General features: G+C 39.6%; 1 protein-coding gene across 10 annotated transcripts in view; it reads left to right on the top strand.

Annotated features, from left to right (window-relative positions):
* The window catches only part of LOC113942742 (SAM and SH3 domain-containing protein 1-like), a 542,445-nt gene that overhangs the window by 432,746 nt on the left and 83,258 nt on the right, over positions 1-26,441 (top strand). For all 10 annotated transcript variants that reach the window (XM_027633820.1, XM_027633810.1, XM_027633809.1 and 7 more), the window contains one exon: positions 10,444-10,572. In XM_027633820.1, coding sequence (XP_027489621.1) covers positions 10,444-10,572 — 129 coding nt within the window. The remainder of the gene's footprint in view (positions 1-10,443; positions 10,573-26,441) is intronic.

Below are 26,441 nucleotides of genomic sequence, written 5' to 3'. Positions count from 1 at the left end.
TTATAGTTGTTTCCTTTCCTGGTAAAAGACGTCTCGTCAGGAAGCGGTAGGAGTGAAGGCGAGGTTAGTCTCTGAGTATGCAAAAGTGTTGGGTGTATCCTCCAGGCTGCAAGCTGCTGAATTGCTACAGGAAGAAACAGAAAAATAGCAGAGTTTCAGAAAGCAGTTTAAACATCAGTGTTCTGGCTTTACACAGCTGGCAGCTTTCAGCAGTAAATCAAGGACTGTGTCTCTGGGGTGCACAGTACCCTGTGCTGCTGGACACCACAACCAGGATTGCTGATTTCCATATCTACTCCTAAAACAGTGGAGAGATCCTGTCTTGCCTTGGTTTACAGAGCAATAGTTTTTCTCGCTTTGTAAAAACAGATTTTGAAGTGAAGGCAGATATTCCAAGATTCCCTTTTCCCCTTCCTGAAACCTTCACATGTATAGCAGGAGAGTGCCTGTCTCTTGGAAGTAAGCCTCTAAAATGGCACACGGGGGAGTAAGTAATTGTGTTTACTGTCACACCCAACTTCCTAACAGTGTAGTAGCATTTCCAAATGCTGGGATGCTCATTGCTGAGCTGGGTGATGCAAGGTGAGGTACTGCCCCATAGCTCTTGCCATGTAAGTGCAGATGAGGTGATAGGCTCATCCAGCCATGAGAAATCTGAGGTGACTGCAGCCCTGCTGGGCTTTCCCAGTGCTGGATTTCCTGCAGAGGGGGAGAAGGCTATGCACTCTTCTCTGCTCTTCAGTAATTTTAGCTGGGGGGCAAGGTTCCATGCAGGATTCAGCTGCTGAGGTGGTGAGAAATAGGGGAAGACATGAAGGGCTCTCTTTCACTGATTGCATACCTGCATCCAGTACCGCTGGGTTTTGAGGGGCTGGGGGAAACTGCTGTTCATAGGGATTTGCTCAGGACCTCGGGCCTTGCTTTAGAAAAGGGTGGGGGTGTGAGAAATATTTCTAATTAAAATTTCGGAGATGGCCAAATAAAGTGACACAAAGAACTTTATTAACAGCGCGCTGGGTGCACCGAAGTCATGACCCAGTTCGAGCACACCATGATGGGAGGGACGAGCCCTTTAAAGACCCTTCGGTTAGCATAGCCACTCTCTCGCTCCTCCCATGCCAGGCCTCGCTCTTTTCTTCCTTAGAAGGCGATCTTTGCCTTCTGGAGCAGCCCATTGGTTGTCCTCATCCACCTGTCAGGTTGTTTCCCTGTTCCCGGCCGCGTGGTTCCCTGGCAGTGAGCCCAGGTTGGTCTCACCACCTTACATGCTTCCCTGCTCGCCTTCACACTGTAACAGTAAGCAAGCAGAACAGTAAGTAACAATAAGTAGCAGTAAGCAGGCAGAACTATAAGCAGAGCAATAGGTAACCTCAAGCAGAACTGTATGTAGGAGCAAGTAGGCAGCAGCAATAAGCAACTTCAAGCAGAACCACAAGCAGTCCACCAGTCCCCAGCCACAAAATAGTTCCCCAGTCCTTCAAACAAAATGGTTCCCAAGTGCCCCGACAGGAGGCAGCCATGGAAACCCCTGCTTGTAGTAAAACTGTCCTGTTTATTTCCCACAGGGGGAAAAACCCCAAACCCAGAGAAGGAGAAATAAAGGGCAAAGAAACACGCAATAGTACATTGGAGAAGCAAGGGAAAGGGTGGGGGGAACAGAAAAAGAAGGATGAGAAGTTTTTTTGAGTGAACTTCCCTTTTTCTGGGCAAGGTATGTCCTGATTGTGCCAAACTGTCCAGGTGAAAAGCATAGCAAAGTTTAAGCTAAAGATGATCATTCTATCCTACCATGGACACTTGGAAAAATACTTTTGTTAGTAAAACTTGGACATGACCAAAGTTTGCTTTCTCTGAGCAACTTTAGCACCTTGGGAAATAATGTAAACCAAACTTGCTGAGCTTGCACAGTTGTCCTGAGATACTGTTGACTACATAGTCTGTTTTGCCTCTAAATACCCAAATATTTTTTTTCTTTACATGTTTTCTGTTTGATTTTTTTTCAGGCTACTATTTTAATGATTGCTTACACCTCAGTTTTGTAGTCCCAAATGTCACAGAATATTTGTTTTTGTTGTACTGTGTTACTACTAAATATAATGGAAAGAACTTTAGTGAGATCTTCTTCACTGTTGCAGTTGATATGGCCAACTCACTGAAATAAAGATTTGTTTCATCATCTGCTTGAGATGTTTGGTCTTTGCATATCTGTTTCATTAGACCCTAACTTATCTCAAACATGAAGCCACACCTGTAACATATGCTAAATGTCCTGAATTTGAAACAAGAAATTCGTCTCCATCTCCTTAATGGTGCTTTAATCAGATATATGTACATTTCTTAATTCTTGCTATTTTTTTGTTTACCATTTGTTTCTGCTCCAAGTCTGAGGATAGAAGCCCACTGCAGCTGGTGCACCTGAAGAGACACGTTTCCACTAAATTTGAGAAAAGTCTCACCAAACTGAGTGTGCAAAATGAGGAGGCAGTGAGAGCAAGGGAGACAAAACTGAGAGGTGATGTCAGGTGCTTAAGGCGTTGTTAGCTTATTCTGCTTTACAAACTGACAATGACAATTTGTGCCTGACTGCTGACCAGCGTAGTGGGTGGTGGCGGCCTTAGAGGTATCAGAGCAGACGAGTTTTGAGTTACATTTTGATGAGCTTAGTGCATATCACCTCAGGGAAAGGAGGATAGAAGATAATATACTGTTATTGGGGAAGCTGGACATTAAGGGTGCTTTGAACTAACTTTTATTCATAAAATTTGCATGTATTCTTGTTTGTCAAGACCTGGTTCTACTTGTGATAAATACCTACTTTTTAAGTATGTTGGAATGTACATTTGCATAGATGCAGCTTTTTTGTTAGCTTGCATATGTTTTTTGGTTTTTTTCCATAAAGGACTTCCTTGGTTGCATGCCAGAGAGAGGAGTCCCAGTGGTGTCCTTTCAAATTTATTTCAGTTTACAGAGTGAAAAGCGTAAATCACATCCAGAGATGCTTTGTTACACTTTCTTGACAAAGACTTTGAGGCTTTACTGTGAAAAGCAAGGGGGAGAAAGACCGTGGTGCTGATGGTGAAAAAACCACTTTATTTGCAGAATTTTGAAAAGGATAAGAGTTTGTTTTGATGTAAAGGTAGGGCATGGTTTCATATATATATGTTAGGAAAAAACTTAAGTCTGTGATTTAATATAAATTTTCTGGATCTGGAGTGACTGTGCTCTGAACTCAGTGGGTTGTGTCTTTTATTTCAGATAACTGCTGCAAAATCTTTATTATCAAAGTATATCATTGGGCATTCTGCTTATTGTACAGAATCTATAAAGATTTTAACCATGCCGCAGAGAGCTTGACACAGTATTATTAGATCTATTTTTGTAACTCTGTCTGTAAGCCTCATAGTTTAATGACTCAACCCTCAGATGCCATAAAAATTAATGGAAAGTCTTCTATTGAATCAGTCTGATCTGTATGTTCTCTTTGTTCTCACAGTGTCCAGCTATAGAGAGGTCAAGGGAACCATGACAACCCTTCAGCAACCTCCAAAATAGCTGTTCTCAATATAAAAATGTCATGACTTCTACACTGAGTATTTTATGCCTTCTCCTGAATGTCAAGGCAAGCGCTGGCTGCCTGGCTTTGCGTTTCTGTCTCATTCACATTTTTGACCCTGCTGACTGTCAAGACAGACTTTGAACCTGTCATTTCATGGATGGTGGAACTGTTAGTTCTGCTGAATGGATGGTTGTCCTTTCCAAGCCCTAGGAAAAGAAGGGAGTGTTTCTCTAGCAGCTTCTTGGGTTCATTTTTAATGCAACCATTTTGAAGCTGTGTCGGAAGGCAAAACATCAGCACTGTTCCTAGCAGAAATACATTGCTAGCAAGGGACAGGTAAGAGGGTCAGAAATGTGTTAAGATACTGTTATCATGAAGCTCTGCAGATTTTCCTACAGATGCCTGTCCTTGCTGTGCAAGTCTATATTACTGTAGCAAATTGAGACACAAGCTCTAACCAGAAAGGGGGATGCAGGTCTAACTCTTCTGTTTTGAAAAGGTTTGGATCTGATTTAAACCTCTCTCCTTAGAACTGTATCCTTGGAATACAGTTTCTCTCTCAGATGAATCAACTGTAGCTTGAATTCAGGTATTAGTATATTTTGCAATGCAGGGATTTCCGCTGCCAGTCCAAAGTTGCTTCGGGAAGACTGCACAAGTTCCTTAAGCTTTTATGAGCTTGTATAAATAAAAATATCCAAAACGGGCTGGTATCTTAGTCAAAGTTGTCCCATGAAAATCTGAGCTTGCTAGCTCCCTTGCTTTCTAGCTAAACTAGTTCTGCTTAGTTTTAAGCATCTTTAAGTATGTGTGCTATATAGATGAAGTTCAGTCAAAAATGGCTTGTTTATTAGGCACAAGCATGTTTTCCTTCAGCAGATATTCTCATTTCACCACTTTTTGGTCCCTCCTCCCTGTTACCCGTCTCTCCTCCCCAAACAAGCCTGTTTGCTCTGGCCTACATTCTGACTTTCATTTATGTACTTCTTAGAGCTCTCCAAACCAAAGGTATTATTGAAATGCAAGGTCATGTTCCACAGATTTTTGGTAGGCGTCCTTGTTAAAATCCAACTGCCAGAAATAAGCTGCTAATGTTTACAGTGACTCTCCACACAGTAGTCCTGTGTTTCAGGCGTGGAAATGGATTTTTCTCATCTTGGCCTGTGAAGGTCAAAAGCATGCCTTTGCTAGGGCATGATTGCAGAGCATTGTGAAAGAGCATCTTCCCTTTACCAGTGCCCTTTCCACATTCATTTATACTTCTATAGGAAAAATAAGTCATATTTTCTTCCTTCCATTTTCTGACCTGTTCCTAACCTCCCAGTTTATGCATGTGCTGTGACCACAGGTAGGCTGTTTTTTAAGTTTTGAACTTGTATAGTTGCATTGTGTACTGTAATCTGCATTGCCATTTGCAGATGGAAACTCATTTGCCTCTCTGACCAAAGAGGCTTGTAGTGTGCACACCTTTTTTACATTTTTGAGAGTCATGCAGTTCCATGAATTTCACCCAGTGGCTGTGAGAGTGAGGACATATATCTGACAATCAACACCTCTTTCCTGAGGTTCCTAGGATCTTCTGGAATAGAAGGAGGATATACTGGAATATGCAGCTTTGTAATACATTTTTCAGATTCTGAGATAGAAAAGTTCAAACTAAAATAGTTACATTTTTGGTAGCTTTTTCTAAAACTCTTATTCTGCATGGAAATTTATGCAGAAAGTATGTATGCTGTCCTAGTGCCAAATCTAAATATTAGCAAATATGTTACTTAGGAAAGTCTATTATTCCTCCTTAGCTAGTAGTGTTTTTATTTTATTACTATTATTAAAATATGAACGTATTTTTACTTAATTTTACAGCCAGCAGAGCTCTCTGACAAAACATTTTCCTGTTTTACACTTTCAGATGTCAAATACAAAGGATTCTGCGGGGGTGTTAAACTAACTGATGTGCAGTGACCGATAAATCCTAACTTTATAATAAGTGCAAATCGTTCCAACTTTTCTTTGTAGTCACTCCATTAACAGGAATCCCAATGGATTCCTTTGGTATTCACATGCATATCAGAACTAATTCTCTGGGAATTTCAGGGCAATTCATCATTTTGCTCTGTGTTTTATGATGCCAAAAAATGTTGCTTGCATACATTATAAGATGGAAATTTAGGAACATACTTGACAACTGAAAATAGAAATCTGAGATAACTTCTGTTTTCATTGGAATGTTTTATTAAATCTTCATTTTGTGTTTAACCCTTTATAAATAGTGGGTTGTTTACTTTCCTGGCTATCAAACTATTTTATGGAAAGCTCTCAGGCAGTAGTGAAGTCTTGGGAGAAAAATGTTGTAACTTTTTAGAAATAAAGTGTTTGGGGAATGGTATTTCTGCTCAACATTTATGTTGCTTACAATTTTTTTTTCCACCAGAGAAGATCTGTGGGATTATGTAGCTGGAACATTGCAGTTTGTATGGGAATAGACACAACTGGTGTAGAGTACTCTTCATGCTAGGAGTTTGTTTGGCTGTTAGATTTGTGACAAAATGAGAGTTCACTATGAGGTCTTGGTTTTAAAAATGTTACTGACCTAAAGCAGTTAAGAGCATTTTAGAGGCTACTGAATTACAGATATATCAGTAAGAACAAATTTAAAAGCTATGTCCTTTTCCATTACTCACATAAGCTGTTTCAAATATCTGACCCATCTATGTCAAAATGGGACATAGTGGTATGTAACTGAAGGCTTATTATAAATTGCATTGGCTTGTTATTTTTGGTACCAAATAACTGTGTGCTTTTTCTTACCTGTGAAACTAAAATGGCAGTCCACATTTGTCTAAACCTATGAAAATTAGCACTGGCTCTTATTCTTTATGCATCAGAGAGAAATATTTCTAAAATACTGTTAGTTACGAATGCTTTTATTTTTCTGTTTTATTAATAATTCTAGGGATTTTTAAAAAACATTTCAGAACAATTCCTTTGACTCTCTTTGTAAAGGAATGAATGACTTATTAAGTTGAAGCTAATGTTTTGTGTATGAATATTTTTTTAATACTCAAAACCAAAATAGAAATACAAAGCACACTGCTGGTGATTTTGTGTGAGACAGTTTAGAATTATTTGGAGAAGCTGGGGGGTCAGTTTAATGAATAGACAGACAAAATACCATAGCTCTAAATTCATCTCCTGATTAGTTATACTTGTGGTTTGATGATATCTAAAGTAGGTTCTCTTGGCCATTACTAGTGCAGTAGAAAAATGAAACGTCTTTTTTTTCTTAAGTTTTACCATATTTTAGTAGTACTTGAAGAATAAAGGAGGAGACTGGAGATAACTGTATGTAGGGATGAAATATGAGGTCATATAAATCAGGTATAAAATCCTTTGTTATGATATTATTTACTTACATGGAACAGGAATGGATGCTGTGGGTTGTGAAATACTTGGTGTCTTTGGCTTGGGTTGATTTGTCTTTCTCAATTTCTTTTGACTAAAGCAATGCTTTCTGTATGCCCACATGCATAAATTCAGTAGCTCTTGGCCACAGACAAGATCATTCAATTGACACTACAACTTTCTGGTGAGTTGAGGTGCAAATGCAAATGTTTGTATTTTTGTTCCAATTTTTCAAGGCTAGAGGCTTCAAACCCCAAAGCTGTTCACATCTAGTTAGAGAGTTGCATGCTACTATTTGTAGAGTAGCAACCACGTAAAGCTGTAGCTGCCCTCGCTCTGGTAACCCAGCAAAAGTGCATGGCAGGGCTGCAGTGAGTATGTGTTTCAGTTATTAGTTCTCATCTCTAAGATCTCCTGGGATTTTATTCTGTTCCTTCATCTTTTTTGGACATTAAGTTTTCCCACAGGACTAGCTTTCCCCAGAGAGCTGGCATGGGCTGTATTTGGAGCATAAACTCTGATGGAAGTCCCAAGCACTGCCAACAATCCCTCCTGTCAGTCAGTCAGGCAGGCTGCTGCCTGAAGCTATGCTCCTCTGGACACTGCAGCACTGGCAGACTGGGTCACTTGTGAATAGGCCTTTCTTTGCAGCCACGTGCTCGCTGGCGGTGGGGCCACCCGCGTTCTGCGGGCTTTAATTGGGGGGCTGCTATCGAGCTAATTTTGCTCTAGGGACAGTCGCAAGCCTTTAAGCCTTTTAGAGATTACCTTTAAAAATAGCACAGTGAACTGCACACCAACACAAGTGAAAAACGAGCACTTGTTCAGCTTTGTTTGATCTGTTGGCAGTGCCATTGCTATCCTACAAATGGTCTGTGACCACGTGTCTGAGGATTTGTGGGAAGGTGTGGGGTGGAGCGCTGGAGTGTGCTGTGATTCTTAGCTCTGCCTGGCTCTCACTTAAGCAAAAGTTCACCTGATATGTTTGGATTTGGAGTATTTCACTCAATTCAGAGTCATAAATTTACTTCACAAGTTACACCCATTTTGGAGTCTTTGTGAAATTTAAGGGTTTCCAGAACTGAAAAAGGCAATGGACTAGTAAATAGGCAGCTTTCATATTGTTCTAATAAAATTATGCTTTCCTGTGGTGCCCTTCTATCATTACTGTTTCCACCTCCTGTACTCTTAACTGATAAAGCTTATCAAGGAATAAACAGACTCTGGCTGGGGAAGATACTCCAAAGTGGGAATTTTTGGTAAGCCTTAGAGAGGAATGTTTGTTATGATGGAGTGGCTGGGATTCAGATATCACATGATCTCTTTGGAAGTCATACAGGTTTTCTTATTACCCACAGAAGTGAGCAAATGAAGGTTAAGTTTTGGGGTTGCTTTTTCAGTTTGGTGTTTATTTTTTCCCCCAGCAGTGCAGCCCTAGTTATTTGTTTTGAGTGTGCAGACATTCTGAAAGCAGCTCGTAGTGCACGTTGAATGAGTAAGCATGCCCTCAGCCACTGTAAGAGTGTGCAGTTGCACAGAGACATGCGTGGAACTTGTGGTACAGATAAAGAGTCCAAGTTTCTTCTCTCTTGTTGGGAAGTAATGGATAGCAAGGCGGCAGCTGGAGGAAGATGTATTCTCGTTGCCTGCTGTGAGCAGGTAGCACTACTGCTCCAGTAGAAAGGCAGGGTGGTGCTGTCATATTCTCAAAGATGCTGTTGTTTTGTTTTTTTAAACTGTACACTTGCTTAGAAGCTTGGAAAGTTGTTTGTCCAAAGTCTGAAGATCTCAGAAGTGTGCTTGTGTAAGGACCCTAATCTTTTAATGTGTGAAACATCTCCTGTGTGAGATCTTTGGCAGGTTGACAGATAGGAAAGATAGTAAAAAAATACATAGGTATGTAGGGGGGAGAGAAGTGTAGATATATATTTAGTATAGTTATTTTGCTTCTGCTGCTCCATGTGACATGCAGGTTGTTTTCCACCTGTACTGAACACAGTAGTTTTGAGAAAATGCAAGCTGTTCTGAATTTTGGCAATGTGAGCTCTACAAAACTTTCTGGAGAATTGGAGATAGCTGTTGCACATGTGCAATTGCACTTTAAAAAAATAGAAAGTGAGTTTCACAGACTCTGAAATTTGATAGGCTTTCACTTTGATTTAAACTGGCATGTTTTTTCCAATTCTCTGGAAGTGATACTTCATTAGAACATATCTACCTCTTCAACGTATTCCAAAACCCTGAGGGTGGGGCCACATACTTATTTCTAAATGGCAACATCTTCAGTAAGGTGTAGTTACTAATTAAAATTTCTTCCTAGCTCGTATGCTAAAACTCTACCTGCAATTTATGTATATTGTTAGCATAATTATTTTTAAATTATTTCTCTATTGCTTAGTTTTCTCTTAATAATTGAGACATCATTTTATATTTATACTTGTGCATCTATTAACAGCAGCAATGAAATAACATTCTGCAATGTATTCTTGTTCTTCTCAGAATAGGCACAAAGCATAGACTGCTACCTTTTAAAGAATGTATACAGTAACATACAGGCTTTCATAAATTAGATATATAGGAAAACAAAATTTCTCCATCCCATCTTTTAGACCTGTTTTAAGTGTGTGCATATTGTACCTGCCAAGCCCCTCACTTCACAGATATGGCATACATATCTGAAGCTTAGAAGAATTTCTCGTCACTTAAAACCCAGCCTGGTTTTTTGTTTTCTTCTTATTTTCTTTATTCATCACTTTAAAAGTATGAATCTGGACTGTTATTACTAGGTTATTACAATTAGATTTTTGGCTATAGCCATTTTATTAGCAGTGTAGCACTCCTGCCCTGCAAAGCAGGCATTTGAGATTCAGCAAACTGTATTTCCACCTCCAGCATATCTTAAAAGACTGACTGGCAGAGTGTCTTTGTGAGTGACATTGTTTGCTGTCTAGCTGATTTGGCTTATAAGCAAGAAGTTTAATATTTTTAGTTGCTGTAAGTTATTGTCAAGGAAAGCAGGACTACTCTCAAATAAATAGGGTCAGTGAGACATAGGTACTGACTGGTTACTGGAGAGGGCAGCTGCTTGGGAGAACCAGGTGAAATATGAGTATATGTTGGTGAGAGGGAATTGAGGCAGATAGTGCCTAAGGATATAGAATCATAGAATCAAATGGGTTGGAAGGGACCTCTGAGATCATCAAGTCCAACTCTTATGTTGTTCCACTGCTCTGCATTGCTGTCCCTGCCTTCTCTCTCTGTAGGAATTAACAAGGTCCCACCTGTTTTGTGAGGAGCTACTGTGGTACTGCAGTTCCCAACTGGTTTTTTGCTTAGTGTACTCTGGACTAGGGGTGGAGAGGATGACCTGAGCACTATGTGCTGGATGTGCTGCGGGGAGGGGGTTTCCTTCAGAGTTGTGCTGTTACCTTTAAATTAAATTAAAACTGACTAACCTGTTTTCTTTTTCTTTGTCTCCACCCTAGGATGGATCACTGGGAAATATTGATGATCTGGCACAGCAGTATGCAGACTACTATAACACCTGCTTCACAGATGTATGTGAGAGGATGGAAGAGCTGCGCAAGCGGAGGGTCTCCCAAGACCTTGATTTGGTATGTAGAGAAGTTATGACTTTATTAACAAATGATTGCCATTCATGCTCCAGATGAAGAATCGGTATTTCAGCTTGTTGAGTTCTATCCAGGGAAATAACTATATGTGCTTACGTTCATCAACACAAATGTTTCAACCAAGTCAATTAAACACTTGGAAATTAGCTGGATTAGTTTTTTTCTTGGTATTTTTTATGATTCATTAAACCTTGAAGTCTGCACTTCTTATTTCTTCTTTAGTTAGAGTACTTTTTACCTGTGCACATTTGCTTGTCTGACGAAAACATTGTGTCATTGCTCCAAGATGCCCCCAGTGTGAGCACAATGAAACTGTGTGCTGTTTTTCAGTTACACTGTACAAACCGTAAAGTAGTGCCTCTCAGAAGTCCAAGGTGCAAATACCAGTTCCAGGCTCCCAAATGTAACCAGCCTCAATCCTGTGAACTCTTTTCCGTTATTATGCATTATAGAACCTGTAGCAGGAGACATTGAATCACAGAGCCCTTCAAGATGGAAAGGACATCCGGAGGTCTATAATCCATCCTTCAGCTCAAAGCAGTGTCAACACTGAATTCAAACCGGGTTGGTCAGGGTTTTATCTGATTGAGTTTGAAGACCTCCAATGATGGAGGCTTTGCAGCCTCTCTGAGCAGCCTGTTATACTGCTTCACTGTCTTCATAGTGAACTTTTATTTTTTCCTGATGTTCTATGAGGTACTCCCTATGCCATTTTATGCCTGTTGTCTCCTGTTCTCGTGTCATGCACTTTTTGATAACCTCCCCATAGGTACTAGCAGGCTGACAGTAAGTCTTCCAACTGTCTTTTCTAACAGCTGAATCTTCCAGCTCTTCTTAGAGTGCAAGGGCTCAAGTCCTTGATAGCACCTTTGTAACCATTTCCTGGACTTGTTCAAGTTTATTAATGCCCTCCTAGCATGCAGGACTGCAGTGTCAGAGTTGATGATATGAGAATGGCCTGCCGTGTGCCAGGGAAGAATTACTTCCTATGATCTCCTGGCTACGCTGCTACTGACACAGCATGGAGTGCTGCTGGCTGTTATTGCTGCCTGGACATACTGCTGGCTTGTGTTAAGCCTACTGTCACATGGTCTTTTCTGCAGAGCAGGCTGACCGAGCCAGTCGGTTGCAAGCCTGTGCCGGTGCATGGGCTTGCTCCTCCTCAGGAGCAGGACTTGGCATTTGTCCAGGTTGAATTTTGTGAGGTTCCTGCCAAGCCCTTCTGAATGGTAACCATATTGACATGAGGAAGAACTTCTTTACCGTGGGAATTACTGAGCACTGGAGCAGGCTGCCCTGAGAGGTTGTGGTGTCTCCTTCTCTGGAGATACTCAAAACCCTCATTTTTGTTAGGTTTAAGAAGGAACCTCTTAGGACATATCACAAATATATCACGAGTTTTCACTTTTTGGACAATTTCATTACTTTACTGTAACATCAATAAATGTTTGTCACTATTTATAGTATGTACATAGGTATATATTGCTGATAGCTCTACTTTTTTAATTGTAAACTTCTTTGCTAGTTTTTGTATCATTCCTAAAGATCATCTGTGGCAGAGAAAAAAAGTTTTCTGGTCTGTTTTGTCAGGTTTTCACTGTTAAGTTTGTTTCCCAACAGAATAGTATGTCTTTACATACAAACTTAGATACTTCCTTCAAATCTTGTCTCACAAAGAACAGGTTACTGAAGGGGGTTTTTTTTGGTTGGTTGTTCTTGTTTTCTTTACTTACGGTTTTGCTATGGTGGTGACTTGTACAACACAGACAGAAACTCATAACCAAAGTATAGTTTATACCTCTACTGAGGTTTGTCCCTCTGCTGGGATCTGATAACAATTCTGCAGTTCCTTTACCAGGTCAAATCCTTCAAAACAATTTTGAGAGCTGAGGTTGTGTGATTGTATCTTCTGCCTTTGCTTCCCCAGATGACAGAACTGAGTTGCACCAGGGAGTGGTTTGATTTCTTTCTCTAGCAGCTGTACCTGATGATGTGAATTACTTAAGGCTACTTTCTTTCTTCTTGGGATTTTAGTATAACAACTAAGAAGCTCCAGAGCTTGTACAGACTACAAAAATCAGTTACATGAGGAATAGCTGCGGGATCAAGGCAGAGAGAGTCATCTCCTCTGCTCCACTGCACTTAGTTCCTTCTTCAGTTTTAAATGAAAAAAAAAAAAAAGAAATGTATTTTGCAGATCTGTTGGTACCAAAAAGTTCCAAGTGTTAAAAAAGGTTGTTACAGGAAATCCTTTTGTAGACAGACCCTTGAGGCTTCTGTGCAGGGAAGATGATGGCACAGAACTATGGTTCGTATGAAAACCCCCATGCTTAGCAGGCCTGATGTTCTGGGTCTGTTGGCAGCTTTTTTCTTCCAAGAGCACCCCTTTCCTAGTGCTCTTGGAAGGCAGCTCCTGTGCTGAGTAATGAAGTGTGCCTTATGGCAGGAGAGGACTCCTTTCCATTTAGACAGATGGGCTTAATTTGGCTCCCTTCACTTCTGAAGCTGCAGAAGCCAGACTGGAGAAAGCCATGTGAGTTCAATTAACTCACATCAAAGGTGTGGATCTTCACGCTGGTTTAAATAGATGTGAGCTAACCCAAGACAGACCAGCAAGTGATTCATTCTACTCAAGAGAAGCTGTAGTCAGAGAAAATGGCCGTGTGAAAAGACATCCTGGGGATTCCTTTTCTGGGTCTCTGATATTGAGTTTCCTCACTCTAGTCGTCCAGTGATGACTTCTTGAACTGTCAGGTCAGAGAGAAGATATTGCAATTGAAAATTAAATTATTGCTCAATTTTTGCTACATCTGTCACTCCTATAATGCAGTTTCTGGACGTAAGATAGACATTCTGCTGATAACGTGAGACTATAGATATTAGCTCACTTGCAAAACAACAGCTTCCAAACAGCACTGACTGCAGCTGAAACTTGCTCTCATAAATAAGTAGGCAGGCTTAACTTTGTTGCGCAAGGAGGGGAAAATGGCCATGTAGACTAGAATGCATTTTCAGTGTGATAGAGTAGTATGCCTGTTTATAATCTGCTGTAGAAACAGGAGCTGGTCTAACAGCAGAGCTGCTGAAGTGACTGCAGAAGTACTAACGTGAAAAGACAGAACAGAAGAGCGACTCTTTTGCTGTGACGTTTTTCCTTTCTTTACGTTTGTTAATATGTTTGTTAATATGTTTTTATCTTTCTTCTTGACAAAAGATAGTGTATTGGCAGAGGTTTTGGGATAGTGAATGCTGGGGGAAATGCCAGCTTCACAGCATATCCCAGATGTGCTATGATAGGAAAAAAATATGCACCAGGTAGCAAATATGTGCAGCCCCAAAATTATTTTGCACCGGTATTATTGGGCTGTTGGTCTAGCCTGACTTTGCTCAGCCATACATGGCTCTTCTAGAAAGGGTGAGGAGCAGCAGTGGGATTGTGCTAGAGCTGGAGGTGGGCAGTGTATCAGCTCTTCCTCCCCTCCTCAATGGTCTTCTTACTCTCTTTAGCAAAGTGAAGAGAGCAGAGCTGATATGCATTGAGTGTTAGTGCAAATTTTCAGGGGTTTACTGGAGTCAGGGTTACTGAATCAGCATGAAAATGCAGTAGGAGTGCGTAATAATACATAGCAGAAGCATAAAAGGCAAAAGTTTGATTGCTGCTTTTACTGAATGCTCTGAACAAAGAGAAAGAGCAGGTCACCCCAGGGGTGGAAGCGTCCTCTAAACCCTGCACAGAGAGGCTGCGTCAGAAGGAGCAGTGTAATAACAAAGACATGTCTGAGCTGGCAGAGCTTTGCCAGGAACATGTATTTAGCACCGGCTCGCCCAGATTGCCCTTTGTAGTACGTTCACTGGAAGGATAGAAATATGAACTGTTTATTGCTGCTTCTGTACACTTTGAAATAGTTTTAAGCTGTTTGGGAGCAAGTGTTGATATCTTAATTGTATATTGTACTTTCTAATCAGTTCTCCAACCTTTCCTATTAGACCATGGTAATTTCAGTGCAGATACCCTGCTCTGAAGTTGAATTTTTTAAAAAATTACTTGGTAAAATTGTTTGGGAGAGCAGCATATCTTGTAACAAAACAATGGGTGTAGGTGGAGCTGAACACAGAGTATTTTTCCAAATGGTAGTGCTGTCAAGGATTGTTAGTTGTCCCTAAAAAAGATAACTGCGTTTTGTGTTTGGAATTTTGCCTGTGTTTTTGTAATGAAGAATGTGCTTGGGTTTGGACATTAATGGTTGTGAACAGCATGGGAGTTGCCCACATTTCCTAGCATTTTGCCTATTCCTGTACACCATATAGTTTTTTGGCCTGGGTAAAACTGAGGGTGGAATAGATATAGTGGATTTTCAGGGCCATGATGGATCTGTCACTGGTAATATTGAGGTGGACATCTGCTAAAATGCAGTTATGGTCAGAGAAGTGACTCTGAGGATGGTACTTTGCAAGTGTTCATACAAATCCTTGTCTTTAAATTTAAGAGACATGGATTAGACAGATGAACTACTGGTATATAGGGAATTGACTGGATGGTTGCGCTCAACACCTCAATATCCAATTGCAGACCATTGATGAGTGGTGTCCTCAGGGGTTGGTATTTGGACTGGTGCTATTTAAAATCTTTGACATAGACAGTGGGTTCGAGTGCATCCTCAGCAAGTTTGCTGACAACACCAAGCTGCGTGGTCAACATGCTGGAAAGGAGGGATGGCATCTAGAGGGACCTTGACAGGCTTGAGAGGGAGGCCTGTGTGAACCTCATGAAATTTAACAAGGCCAAGTGCAGGGTCCTACACCTGGGTCAGAGCAATCCTGAGCACAAATACAGGCTGGGTGGAGAATGGATTGAGAGCAGCCCTGAGGAGAAGCACTTGAAGGTCTCGGTGGATGAACAACTTGACATGACCAGCAATGTGTGCTCACAGCCCAGAAAGCCAACCACATCCTGGGATGCATCAAAAAAAAGCATGGCCAGCAGATTGAGTGAGGTGATTCTCCCTTGCTACTCCATTCTGGTGAGACCCCACCTGAAGTACTGCATCCAGCTCTGGGGTCTCCAGCACAGGAAAAATATGAATCCGTTGGAGTGAGTCCAGAGGAAGGCCATGAAAATGAGCAGAAGGCTGGAGCTCCTCTCCTATGAAGACAGGCTAAGAGAAATGGGTTTATTCAGCTTGGAGAAGAGAAGGCTCTGGGAACACTTTATTGTGGCCTTCCAGTACCTAGGGGGGGCTACAGGAGAGCTGGAGAGGGACTTTTCACAAGGGCATATAGTAATAGGACAAGGGGTAATGGCTTCAAACTGATAGAGGGCAGCTTTAGATTAGATGTTGGTAAGCAACTCTTTATTGTGAGAGTGGTTAGGCACTGGACCAGGTTGTCCAGAGAAGTTGTGGGTGCCCCATCCCTGGAAGTGTTCAAAGCTAAGTTGAATGGGGCTTGGCAGTGAGGTTGGAACTAGATGATCTTTAAGATCTGTTCCGACCCAAACCATTCTATGACCTGCTTCCTTTGTGTCTTTGGGGTCATATATGCCTGTCTCAGTGACAAAACCAGGTTCGCCTTGCCCGTCACCAGGGAAGGACAACACTGATTTAGCTGTGAAAGAGCAAACTGCATTCTGTTGTCTCATCCGTCACTGACAGTAGCCAGCTAACTGCAGCTGCCAAGGTCTGTATTGTAGTTGATGGTCCTGAAGTCAAAGAACAGACTGAGGTTTGCTGATGGACTCTGACAGTTACAGTTGTGGCACTGAGAAGTTACACCCATCTTTTGGCTTTTAAATTGCATAAATTTAAAATTATTGCTACAAGTATTAATTTTTTTTGTCACGTCCATGGGATTCATTTCAATATGTAAAAAAGGAAGTATTCAGAATCTCTCTTGTGTACACAATAGTAAAGTACAATGCATGTTTTTGACAAATTAACTTGCTTAATCCCATGTGTTTTTACAGTACCTGCACGCGTACACAGGCAAAGTCAGAAAATAGAAGTTAACATAAAACCATCATAAGTTTCTTGCCTTGCTTTCCAACATGTATGTAGTCCTCTTAAGTCTTGTCTGTGCATGTTTTTAAAAGATGCTCAGCAACCACTTGTTTGATTACAAATGGAGTTGACCATCTGGATAATGTCATCACATGTAAATGGTATGTCCGGCAAGACAGAGTAGAGGAAAAGTAGCAAAAGTAGAGTAATTAGTAATTTGAGTGATAGAGTAATAAACCTTTATCCTATTTAGAGGTGTATTTGTCTGAGACAGTACTACTAGTTGGCAATATCATCAGACTGCTTGAGAAACTAGCCAACCCTTGCTGAAGGAGACTAAAATACGCAGAATGGTTGCAGTCAGTAATTGATGTGTATTTAAAAATCTCCAAGGGAGTTAGCCACCACAGCTGGAATTGAAAGCTGGGGTCCTGAAGAACTTGGTGGAGTCCTGTGCCTGCTCTACAGGTGGCTTTAGCCATGTCCACTGTTTTTTGCATCTTGCTTAGAGTAAAATTTCAGGATCCTAAAATAGACTGCTTATTCCTTGCTATGAAATGATCACCTCTCCTTTGCAAATGCAGTAGTGGCTGCTGTTACCATTGTCCTGAGAGGACACCTCTATATATTGCTGGAAGAGGATCCCACTGTTTTGTTTTGTCTTGCTGTCTGCAAGAGGCCCTCCAAAGTATAAACAACATCTGAGTTGGATTAGAAGGGTATCTACAGCACCAAAAAAAAAAAAAAAAAAAGAGCTGGAGAACACACAGATAAGATTTCCCTTAATTTTGGAGTCTTCAAGCCTTATGAGGCAGACAGACAAAAGAAAAAGTGGTAGTAGAAGACATGGACTTTCAAACATCATTATTTTTTTCTCTAGTATAGCTTGGAATAAAGGGGATTTTGCCTGAATATGAGATACATAAGGTAAATTTACATAAAAAATATTTAATGAAGATTTACTGTCTGTGCAGTCTCAGTCAGTATTTTACGCTTTATCTTTGTAAGTTAAATTTATAGTGACATTTTCATCATTAATGGAGCTTTTCAAAGGTAGATACAGTGGAAATTCTGGAACAGATGGGCTATTTTTAGTGTCCCATATATCACACACCAAGACTGCAAAGGCTTTTATATATAGAGCTAGCATTAAACATGAAAATAAAGCAAGGCTTGTTCCATATGCAGCAAAGTGAATACCATTCTTAAACAGTTCTTAGTCCGCTTAGTACTAACAGTCTGTGTAAAAATCTCTCAGCTTTCTGTAAGATAATGATCTTCCACAGTCTCACCACTGTTTTTGTTGGAAGCCCATTTATGAGTAATCCCTCAGGCAAAATCTGTCCATTTACAGACAGAGTTTAAAGGCTGGAGGCGCAGCAGACTGCGCAGCTGTGATGGTTTGGGTGACCTTATCTTTCTTTCATACTTTTGGAGGGTCCTTGGTTTTTGGAGCAGGATCTTCTGTTTAACACACTTCTAATCTTTTGAAAATATTTATCTTTTTGACAATGTCAAGGAAGAACAGGTTGTTAAAGGTAACTGTTAATTTTTTTTTTGAGCTGATAATAATGTTTTTAATAAAATCATATTTAGATTATAAATAGAAAAGACAACTCATTCCTGGTAGTCTGGTAATTGTGAAGAGGAGAAATTCTCCTTAGCTTTATAAGTGTTTTTCTAGGTATTCTTAATCTTCTAACATCATCTGTAGTAATTTTCTTATCCCTTTACATTCAGCAGGAATTTTGCTTTGAACTTGAGATCAGTTGAATATATTCTTACAGTGCTCTTCTTTTATCCCAGAGACAGTGTAGATCTGCTGGGACTGACAGACTACGTTTGTATTAATTCTGTGATTTCATCTGATTGGAGCCTGAGGATGTGTGGGGGGAAGGGTAATTGGTTGACTAACTTTAGCTCCCTTTGTGTATTTTTTTTTCCTTTCTCTCTTCAGAATTTAAAAATGACAGCAAAAATGAAAATGTACAGTGTTATGCTGTCTGGACATTAGGTAAATTTCAGTGCAAAGGATAGAATCATTAAAAAAGAAAGCAAATTAAATTGTCATCTAAGAAGGTGTATTCTTGCAGGGGAAAAAAAACCAACCAGAAGAACCCTCAGAAAAAAACAAAACTAACAAAATCAAACTCAAAACACCGAAACTCTGTGGTGAACCTTTTCTGTGATATGCAGCCCAGCTTGCCATTGACATATTACTAGGAGATTTCAAAAATATCCATCTAAGTGGCATTACTCTGGGAAGGACAGCAATGTGTATTGGCTGTGTTGGAAGTGTCAGACTTTTGTAATGTGAAAGCAGCTAAACCAACAGAAGAATGAACCTTGAAGGTGTAATGTCTTCTATTTAGATTACTCCTCTTTGTCCTTGTATAGCCTCAGTTTGATTTCCCAGGCAGGCTTTCTGTGCTCTCCTTCTGTGGTTCCCCAGCCACTGCTGACCAGTTCATCTGTGTGTGCTGAAGATGGCTGGCAGCAACTTCAGATATCAACTTATTGTAGCACTAGCTTATTCTTTTTCTAAGTTCTTGAGTAGAGAAACACCTTCATGTGTCCTCAAGGAATAGTAAGGATATTGTTCAAGCAGAAGTCTTGAAGTTAGTTGAAAAACATTACTCGTAAGAAACTTAAGAGCCTTGCAGGTCATCAGGCAAAACAAACAGGTCTTAATCGATAATAAATCAAGAGCATGATGTGATGAGAATGAGAAACACATCGGGAGTATTTGGGCACATCTGTATGTGCTTTGGAATGTCTCTTTCTCTGAAGCAGGACACTCTTCCAACAAAGATGCCCAGAGGAAGACCGGTCTCCATCTGTGATTTCAAAGGGGCTGGTTTCTTTTTTTTTTTTTTTTTCCTGCTGGCCTAGCCCCTGCTCCTCATGATGTAGGTTCTGGTGCTATGCAGCTGCTCTCCTTTGATCTGTCCATGCTTTATCTTCTCTCAGTGTTGTGCAGGTTTCCTGTTTCAGCAGTGCCTGAAGCACACAGAGAAATGCTCCATTTCAAATAAGATGTTCTGTGAATTTTGTGTTTGAAGGAGAACTCAAGCAGTTTGAAGAGATGTGATTTCTTTGGTGATTGATCAATGTGTTTTCCACAAAATAATGAAAAGGAATGGCCATCAGCTGGAAACCCCTCTTCCTGACTCCTGTATGTTATATCCCTCTTGATTTATATTGGTAGGTTTTCCCCAATGTTTTAGACTGCAGCTGTATCTTGTATAAGGGAACAAAGTAGTTTGGGATTATTACATCCAGATTTTCCCTGACTCTAAGGCTTCTTTGGTTCTTCAAGCAAATAGATTTGGGAAGGGCAGTAATCCTGTGAAAACATACATATGAAGTGGATGGGTAATATTTTCAAAATAATTCAATTTCAGTTTCTTATCAGAGGGATGAATTTCTTGTGTTGCTTGTGGGCATGATGAGTAAAATCAGTCATGGATTAGAAACTAATTAAAGAAGAAAGACTTGAAATTATTAGCAAAATTCGGAATTCATAAGTTCATTACGAAACACACACAGGTAATTTTTTGTTTGTTGATATATTTTGTCTGTTGCCGTTGAAGTTCCTGATAAGACCACAGATACAACCATGTGGTTTACACTTCATGTGAAACTAGTGGCAGTATGGTTGTGTGCTGAGGCTCATTTAAGAATGTAAAGAAGACCGGAGTAATGTCTTATTAAATGAGTGGTTATAGATGTGGAAAAATAGACAAGATTTTCATTATAGAAGGCTTTATTCACAAGCCATCCAGATAAATCAGGAAGATTAAAAAAAGCTAGCAAAAGAAAAATCAGAATTTGGAAGCTTCCTTTAAGACTAATTAGGCTGATAAATGGTGTTGGAAAGAAGTCCATCGCATGTTCACTTCGCAGGGGCTCATGTTTCATGCTCCTGTCAGCTTTCTGTCTTGATACATCCACAGACCTGTTCTGGTAGCCCAGAGGAGATTAAGCCGTAGCTGAAGTCCATTTTGACAGAAGAGAGAAAGTTTAAAGTTTTGGAGCATATGACAGGTGCTGCAAGTCACAGAAATGAGAAGTAAGAAGGAACTCAGTCATCACAGTAGCTGTATTTGGTTCATGTGGTTAACTAAGCTGCGTAATTGAGCCTTTGTTTGCTAGCCTACACAGAAGCTAACAATATAGTTTTATTTCTTCTTTGTGTAGCACTTTCCACCCTCAAAACTCTTTAAAAACATTAATTAGCCTTTATTGTGTCCTTTGATTTGGTAATTTTAGTACCATTATCCTTATTTAGGCCTCACCTCCCTGAGATTCAGCTGCTGATGAAGATTCACCTATGTAATTCCCTAATTCCTCCTCTGTAGCTAAATTTGCAACAGAGTAGCATGAAATTTATAGTAAGTTCAGAACAACTTAATAACAGACAGTGGCATTAGTCCTGGTGTACCCCGGTGTCGCTGCAAACAAATACTGGCCACAGGAGCCAGTGAAGCAGTACACAGTGATGGACACTCTGGGTGACTTGCGGTTTGAGCTTCAAGTCCAGTCCACTAGACCACACTTCTGAAAACCAAAATTCAGATCTGTCTTAAAACTCTGCCAGGCTATTACAGAGTTCCTGATCTAGCATCTTGCAGAGAACCGTCCTGTTTTCTTCTGGATTATGGAGGTCTGGTGAAGAGTGTAGCGCTACTGGTCAGTAACTGGTTGCCAGCCATCTCTTCTTCCTGCTATCCTATCTCTACTTTAAATGATTTTGTGATGTATAGCAGGGATAATATAAATGCAGAGGCACTGTGGTGGAGACTGATTTCTTCAACAGTGCATAAGTTTCACTGGCATAATGTCAGTTGGTGAAGGCTGAAAAAATTGCTCTTTTGTTAAACCCCAAACTAAGTATTTAATTTTGAACACCTGTGGGAAAGCATGAGAAATGAAGAGCATGGTGTGCGAGGTAGTAGGAGGTGGTGGTTTGATTCAGTGGTGTAGAAAACCCAAGTTTGGTTCTTCCGTCTGCCTGAGGAAACTTGAACTCTTATCTCCTATCTTGAAGCAAAATGCTCTGCGATTTAATATTCTGTCTTAACCTTATCTGTTGATCAACTCTGTTAACATATATAAACAATTTCTGGTGCAGCAATGGGAATACCAGCAGCTCATCTTACAGGTAGGTATCTTCACAAAGTGGGTGAATCTTTTCTTCTTCACTTGCGGGTTCAAAAATTTAAATATTTTAAACATGATTCAACAGGAGTGGAGTAGGAATATGAATCTCAGCCCTATGTCTTTCTGATTCCTTTTTTAAAATGTTTATTTTATACATTTGTGTATAAACTAAATAAAAATATAATTATATTTATTTTTAATTATTTTTCCTGTTTGGGTTACTTCACAATGGAATGATACTCTTAAAGAGAACTAAGCTGCTGACTCTCTAGCAAAATTTAAGTTTATTTTTCTTGATTACTATTTTTGACTCCATAACTAGTTTGGATAACATTTTGTTTGTAGGATAGACAATAGCAGATGAATTATCTCCCTTGATCTCTTTATTTATGAGTAGCCTCCCAAGTTAACAGCAAGACTAGAACTTAGCTTAATACTACACTGGATGAGCATTTTGGGGGACTTGGAAGCTTTATTTGTTTTTCCTCCTTTGAATGAGTTGTGTTTAGCCTTAGTGGATTAGTTTTGTTCTGGCTATTGAATTGTAGGTGGTACCCACAAACTTACACTTTTGCTCTTGAAACATACAGATGTCTAGTAGCAATCATCCTAATTTGTTAAGAAATGGTAATGTTCTTCAGAATTTCATTAAACAGTGAAAATGGAAAAAACCACCGTGAATTGCATCAACTTTACACTTTTATTTGGTAACATGGAAATATGAAATATCTCATAAAGCTTTCCATGACTGAATGACAAGGCGTAATTAGACATGGAACACATGTTGTTAAAAACATGTAGAAAAACAAATTAAATACATTCTTTTCAGTGTACAGTTTGGCTAAGGTAAGCAGTTTTTATAGAAGCTAAGTAGCCATGAATTTTTCTCCCTGAAGTTTTAGTCTGAAAGGAGTAAAGGAGGTTAGGAAGAAAGAAAGGTGAGTGTAAATTTTGGTAGTTGGACTTGCTTTTTGGAGCTTCCTATTCAACTTTTTCACTCTTGTGGGTTTTGTTGGGATATTTAGACTATGAAATCACAGGAGGTGAGGTGTGCTGAAGGAAGGAGCCTAAACTTTGGGGCAAGGAGGATGAGGTAAGGAATCCAAGACTGTCTGGACCAGGTGCCCCAGGAGGTGGGACCTCTCGCTGCGTTTGCCAAGTGGAAGAAGAGGAAAGAAGGAAATTTAGTCATTGCTTGCTTGCAAGGGTGAGGAGTGAAATGGTGGAAAGTTCAGTGAGTAGGGTCAGTAGAAAACCAAGCTGAAGTGAAGAAAAGCAGGTGATAACACTCTGATGGCTGCAAAGTGGGAAAAATGCCCCAAGGCAGCAAGCTATTTGTGCTTATGCGAGCCCTGAACTGTCTGCATTGGCCAGGATACTGTGACAGTGTAACATATTTTGTGATAATAAGTAATGACTAAAACCATTAATGTAGCACAACTGGTCACTTTAAGGCACAAAAAAAAGTTTCAATTCTGTAAAGACTTAGAGCTAGAATGGCTGCCCCAGCTTGCCAGAAACACCATCACTCATCGACATACTCTTTTTCTGTGAATCTGTTATGGTCACTGGCCAGGCTCGATTTGATGAGGCACAAGGAGATTAAAAATCTCCTCTCAAAGTAGAAGATATTGAATAGCAGTTTTGACCTTTTTGTTATAGGTATTGCAGGAGAAATGGTAAGCCACAGTCAAGGCTCTGATTGTCACTATAATAGGTTGCTCTGAAAATTTGCAAGCTCCAGGATGAAACTAATGAGAAAAGAGAAATGAAAGAACAGAAAAAGAAAGTCGTGGAAAGATTGAACATTTTCTTCATAGAGTGTTTTGTACACCTGAAAACACCTCTGGGCAAAAGAATAAAATTGAAGTTAGCCATATCTTAGTCCAGCTTCGCAAAATGACAGTAGGAATTAGAACTATTAACTTAAAAAAATAAACTGCAGAAGTTCAGTGAAAACCTAAGAATACAGAAGGTATTTCTTGTAATATAGCTTCATTTGGAACAGCGGAAGGACATGAGTATCCCTTGAATTTGTGTCCTTAATGCATTTCTTTTACTCTTAAAAATTACAAAAATAGAAATACCTTCCTGACCATAGTTCAGGAAGCAAATGCAGAAGAAAGCAGGAAGATGTTTTATCTGAGTGAGTGATTTCAAACATCTAAGGTCTGTAATGAAGTTAAAGGAGATGGGCATTTTGCCAAAAGTCACTTTCATGGGAAGCATAGCGAAGTATGGTGGGAAACACTCTTTGTGTTAGCTTCTGTGTCCATGCTACATGGAACAGGAAATATTATTGTTTTCTCTAAATAGTGCAGACACAATTGATCTTCTCTTCTTAGTAGTGATGCATTGAGATTCTTCTGATTGAAACTATTTAAATTTCTAAAACAAGCAGTATTCAATAGTAGCTTTTGTTGACAGTAAAAGAGGTATAGTTAGGGCAAGACATCACCATTGGGCTTATAGCAGATTACTTGTTGTGTTTCCTTTCAGCCTTTGACATAAATGGCTTCTTTAATTCTTCTCTATTGAATCTTGGGGTCTTCATAGCACTGAAGCGTGTTTTATCATTATCATTGAGATATTTTGATGTGATTCCTTTGCAAGGATATTTCTAGTTGCACAGTACTGGCTCTTCAAGTATGAAAGCTTTCATTAGAGACTATTACAGCACTTTTTAAATCTCTACTTATAAAGTTATGGCCTCTTAAAAAACTAGAAGTCTTGATTTTTTTATTTTTATTTTGTAATTTCTGGGATGTGTTTGCTTGTGTATTTTTTTATACCCATTTTTCTTTATCATTTTATGAACACAGTCCTTTTTCACCCTCTGTCAGACTTGAAAACAGGAATATTTTCTGTAAGAGATCACAACAGTTTGCCATGACCTAAGGCCTAACAATTTTCTTCTTAAAAAAAAAAATTATCTGAATTTAATCTTATACATTAGACAAGGCCATTCTGATTTCTACTGCTAATGCAATTCCCTGTAGTTGATCTCTCTTACCTGAGCAACACATTGAAAGTTGTCAACTTCATTTACTTGCAGGGAGAGATATTTTGTCAATTAGTAAATCCTAAAAATTTGATGGCAGTGTTAATCTAATTCCTTTTCTAAATGAACGTGTCTTCTGCAATGGCAGTGCTTTAACAAATGTTACATAACTCAGAAATGCTGACCCCATAGCACATAGAATCCATCATTATTCATAGCCCAAACCCAACCAAAATGGAACTATACAAGTGAACTATGTTTTGTCTCATCTCTTTGATGGGAGAGAGATGACACTCCAGTTTTTTTCACTTAACACCTAACACCAAATCTCACCAAAGGAGAGAAAAAAAGTTTCTTGAAACAGAAGTGTATCAATCTTGGTATCCCCTCTGTTACCAACAGCTTCAAATCAACTCAGCTGCAGTTATGTTGAGTGGCAAGATATGTTCAAAATGGAGAATGTTATGGATTATTATCACATGTAAGGCATCTATAATGTTCTAGTGGGTTTTATATCTCTGTTAGAACATAAGACTTTTATTTTCACCTCTGTTACAGAAAAGCTAAGTGCCAGATGAAAGGTTTTGATTACTAATGCTGGATTTGTCACCCTCTTTCCCAGAGCAGATGAAGGATAAAATACCTGAGGAAGCTGCATTGTTCTCTAATAATCATGTCTAGCCCTCGGTGATAGTTCAGATAGTGCCTCTGTGCTGCCTTGTTACAGTAGATTTAGAGGAGGAGCCTCCATCTTTTTTTTTGTAATAGTTTTCATCCCATGACACTATGTTTATTTTCTAGGCTGTTCTTCTTACTAGTCCTTACCATGTTCCTCTTCCATCCTGTCCCTTAGCAACTCACCCTATACCGTCCTGCCTTTCTCATTTCACTCCACCCATGCATCTTTTCAAAGCTTCATAATTTTTTCTCTCTTCAGTACTCTATTCATTTTGTCCCACATGCTTCATTTTCTCTTTTCCTTGACTGCCTCCTACACCCTGCCTTTTTTCCACCCTTCCATATTCCTTATTCTTTCTTATACTTGCCTCCCTGAGTTGGGTGTTGTTACTTTGTGGAGAGGAGTGATTTTGTGAAACCAGCTTTGCTACTTCTGCAGAATAGCAATGGAACAATATAAAAGATAAGAAATCTGTGCAAAAACATTCCCTTAAAGACTCATGAGTTGAGGGTGATGCAAGTGTAAAATGTCCCTTGAAATACAAAATAAAGGAAAAGTTAAGCTGTGTATTTAACTTCTCTACTTGCAGATTTGGATTAGACATTGCCATAGACATAAGCAGTCTGCATTTTAACCACACCAGATAAGGGTTGCAACACCTGCTCTGGGATAAAGTTGCCAGTTATTGCAAAAGGAGGAGTGGAAATTCTTTTTGTAGTTGTGTGTGAAATGTATAAACCAGAAGTGAAACACAGGTATAGCAATATCTGGGTTTTTTTGTTGTGGTTGAAGGTGGATTACCAAACCTATTTTATTTTTAAATACTATTGTGTTTCATGGAATTTACCTTGGCTTCATTTTGTAATTTTGAGAAATCACCTGGTGCATCCTTTGCCCCGAGACAGATTCAGCTGTTCTTATCATGCTTGACAGATGTTGATCAGACCTGTCTTTAAAACTGTCCCAGCATGTTAATTCCACTGTCTCCCTAGGCAAACTATTTTAGTGTTCA

Source organism: Corapipo altera, unplaced genomic scaffold, assembly GCF_003945725.1.
Source record: "Corapipo altera isolate COAL_440 unplaced genomic scaffold, ASM394572v1 2b, whole genome shotgun sequence".
NCBI classification, from domain to species: domain Eukaryota; kingdom Metazoa; phylum Chordata; class Aves; order Passeriformes; family Pipridae; genus Corapipo; species Corapipo altera.
The sequence above is the reverse complement of the archived record's forward strand: the minus strand, read 5'-3'. Positions and strand labels throughout refer to the sequence as shown.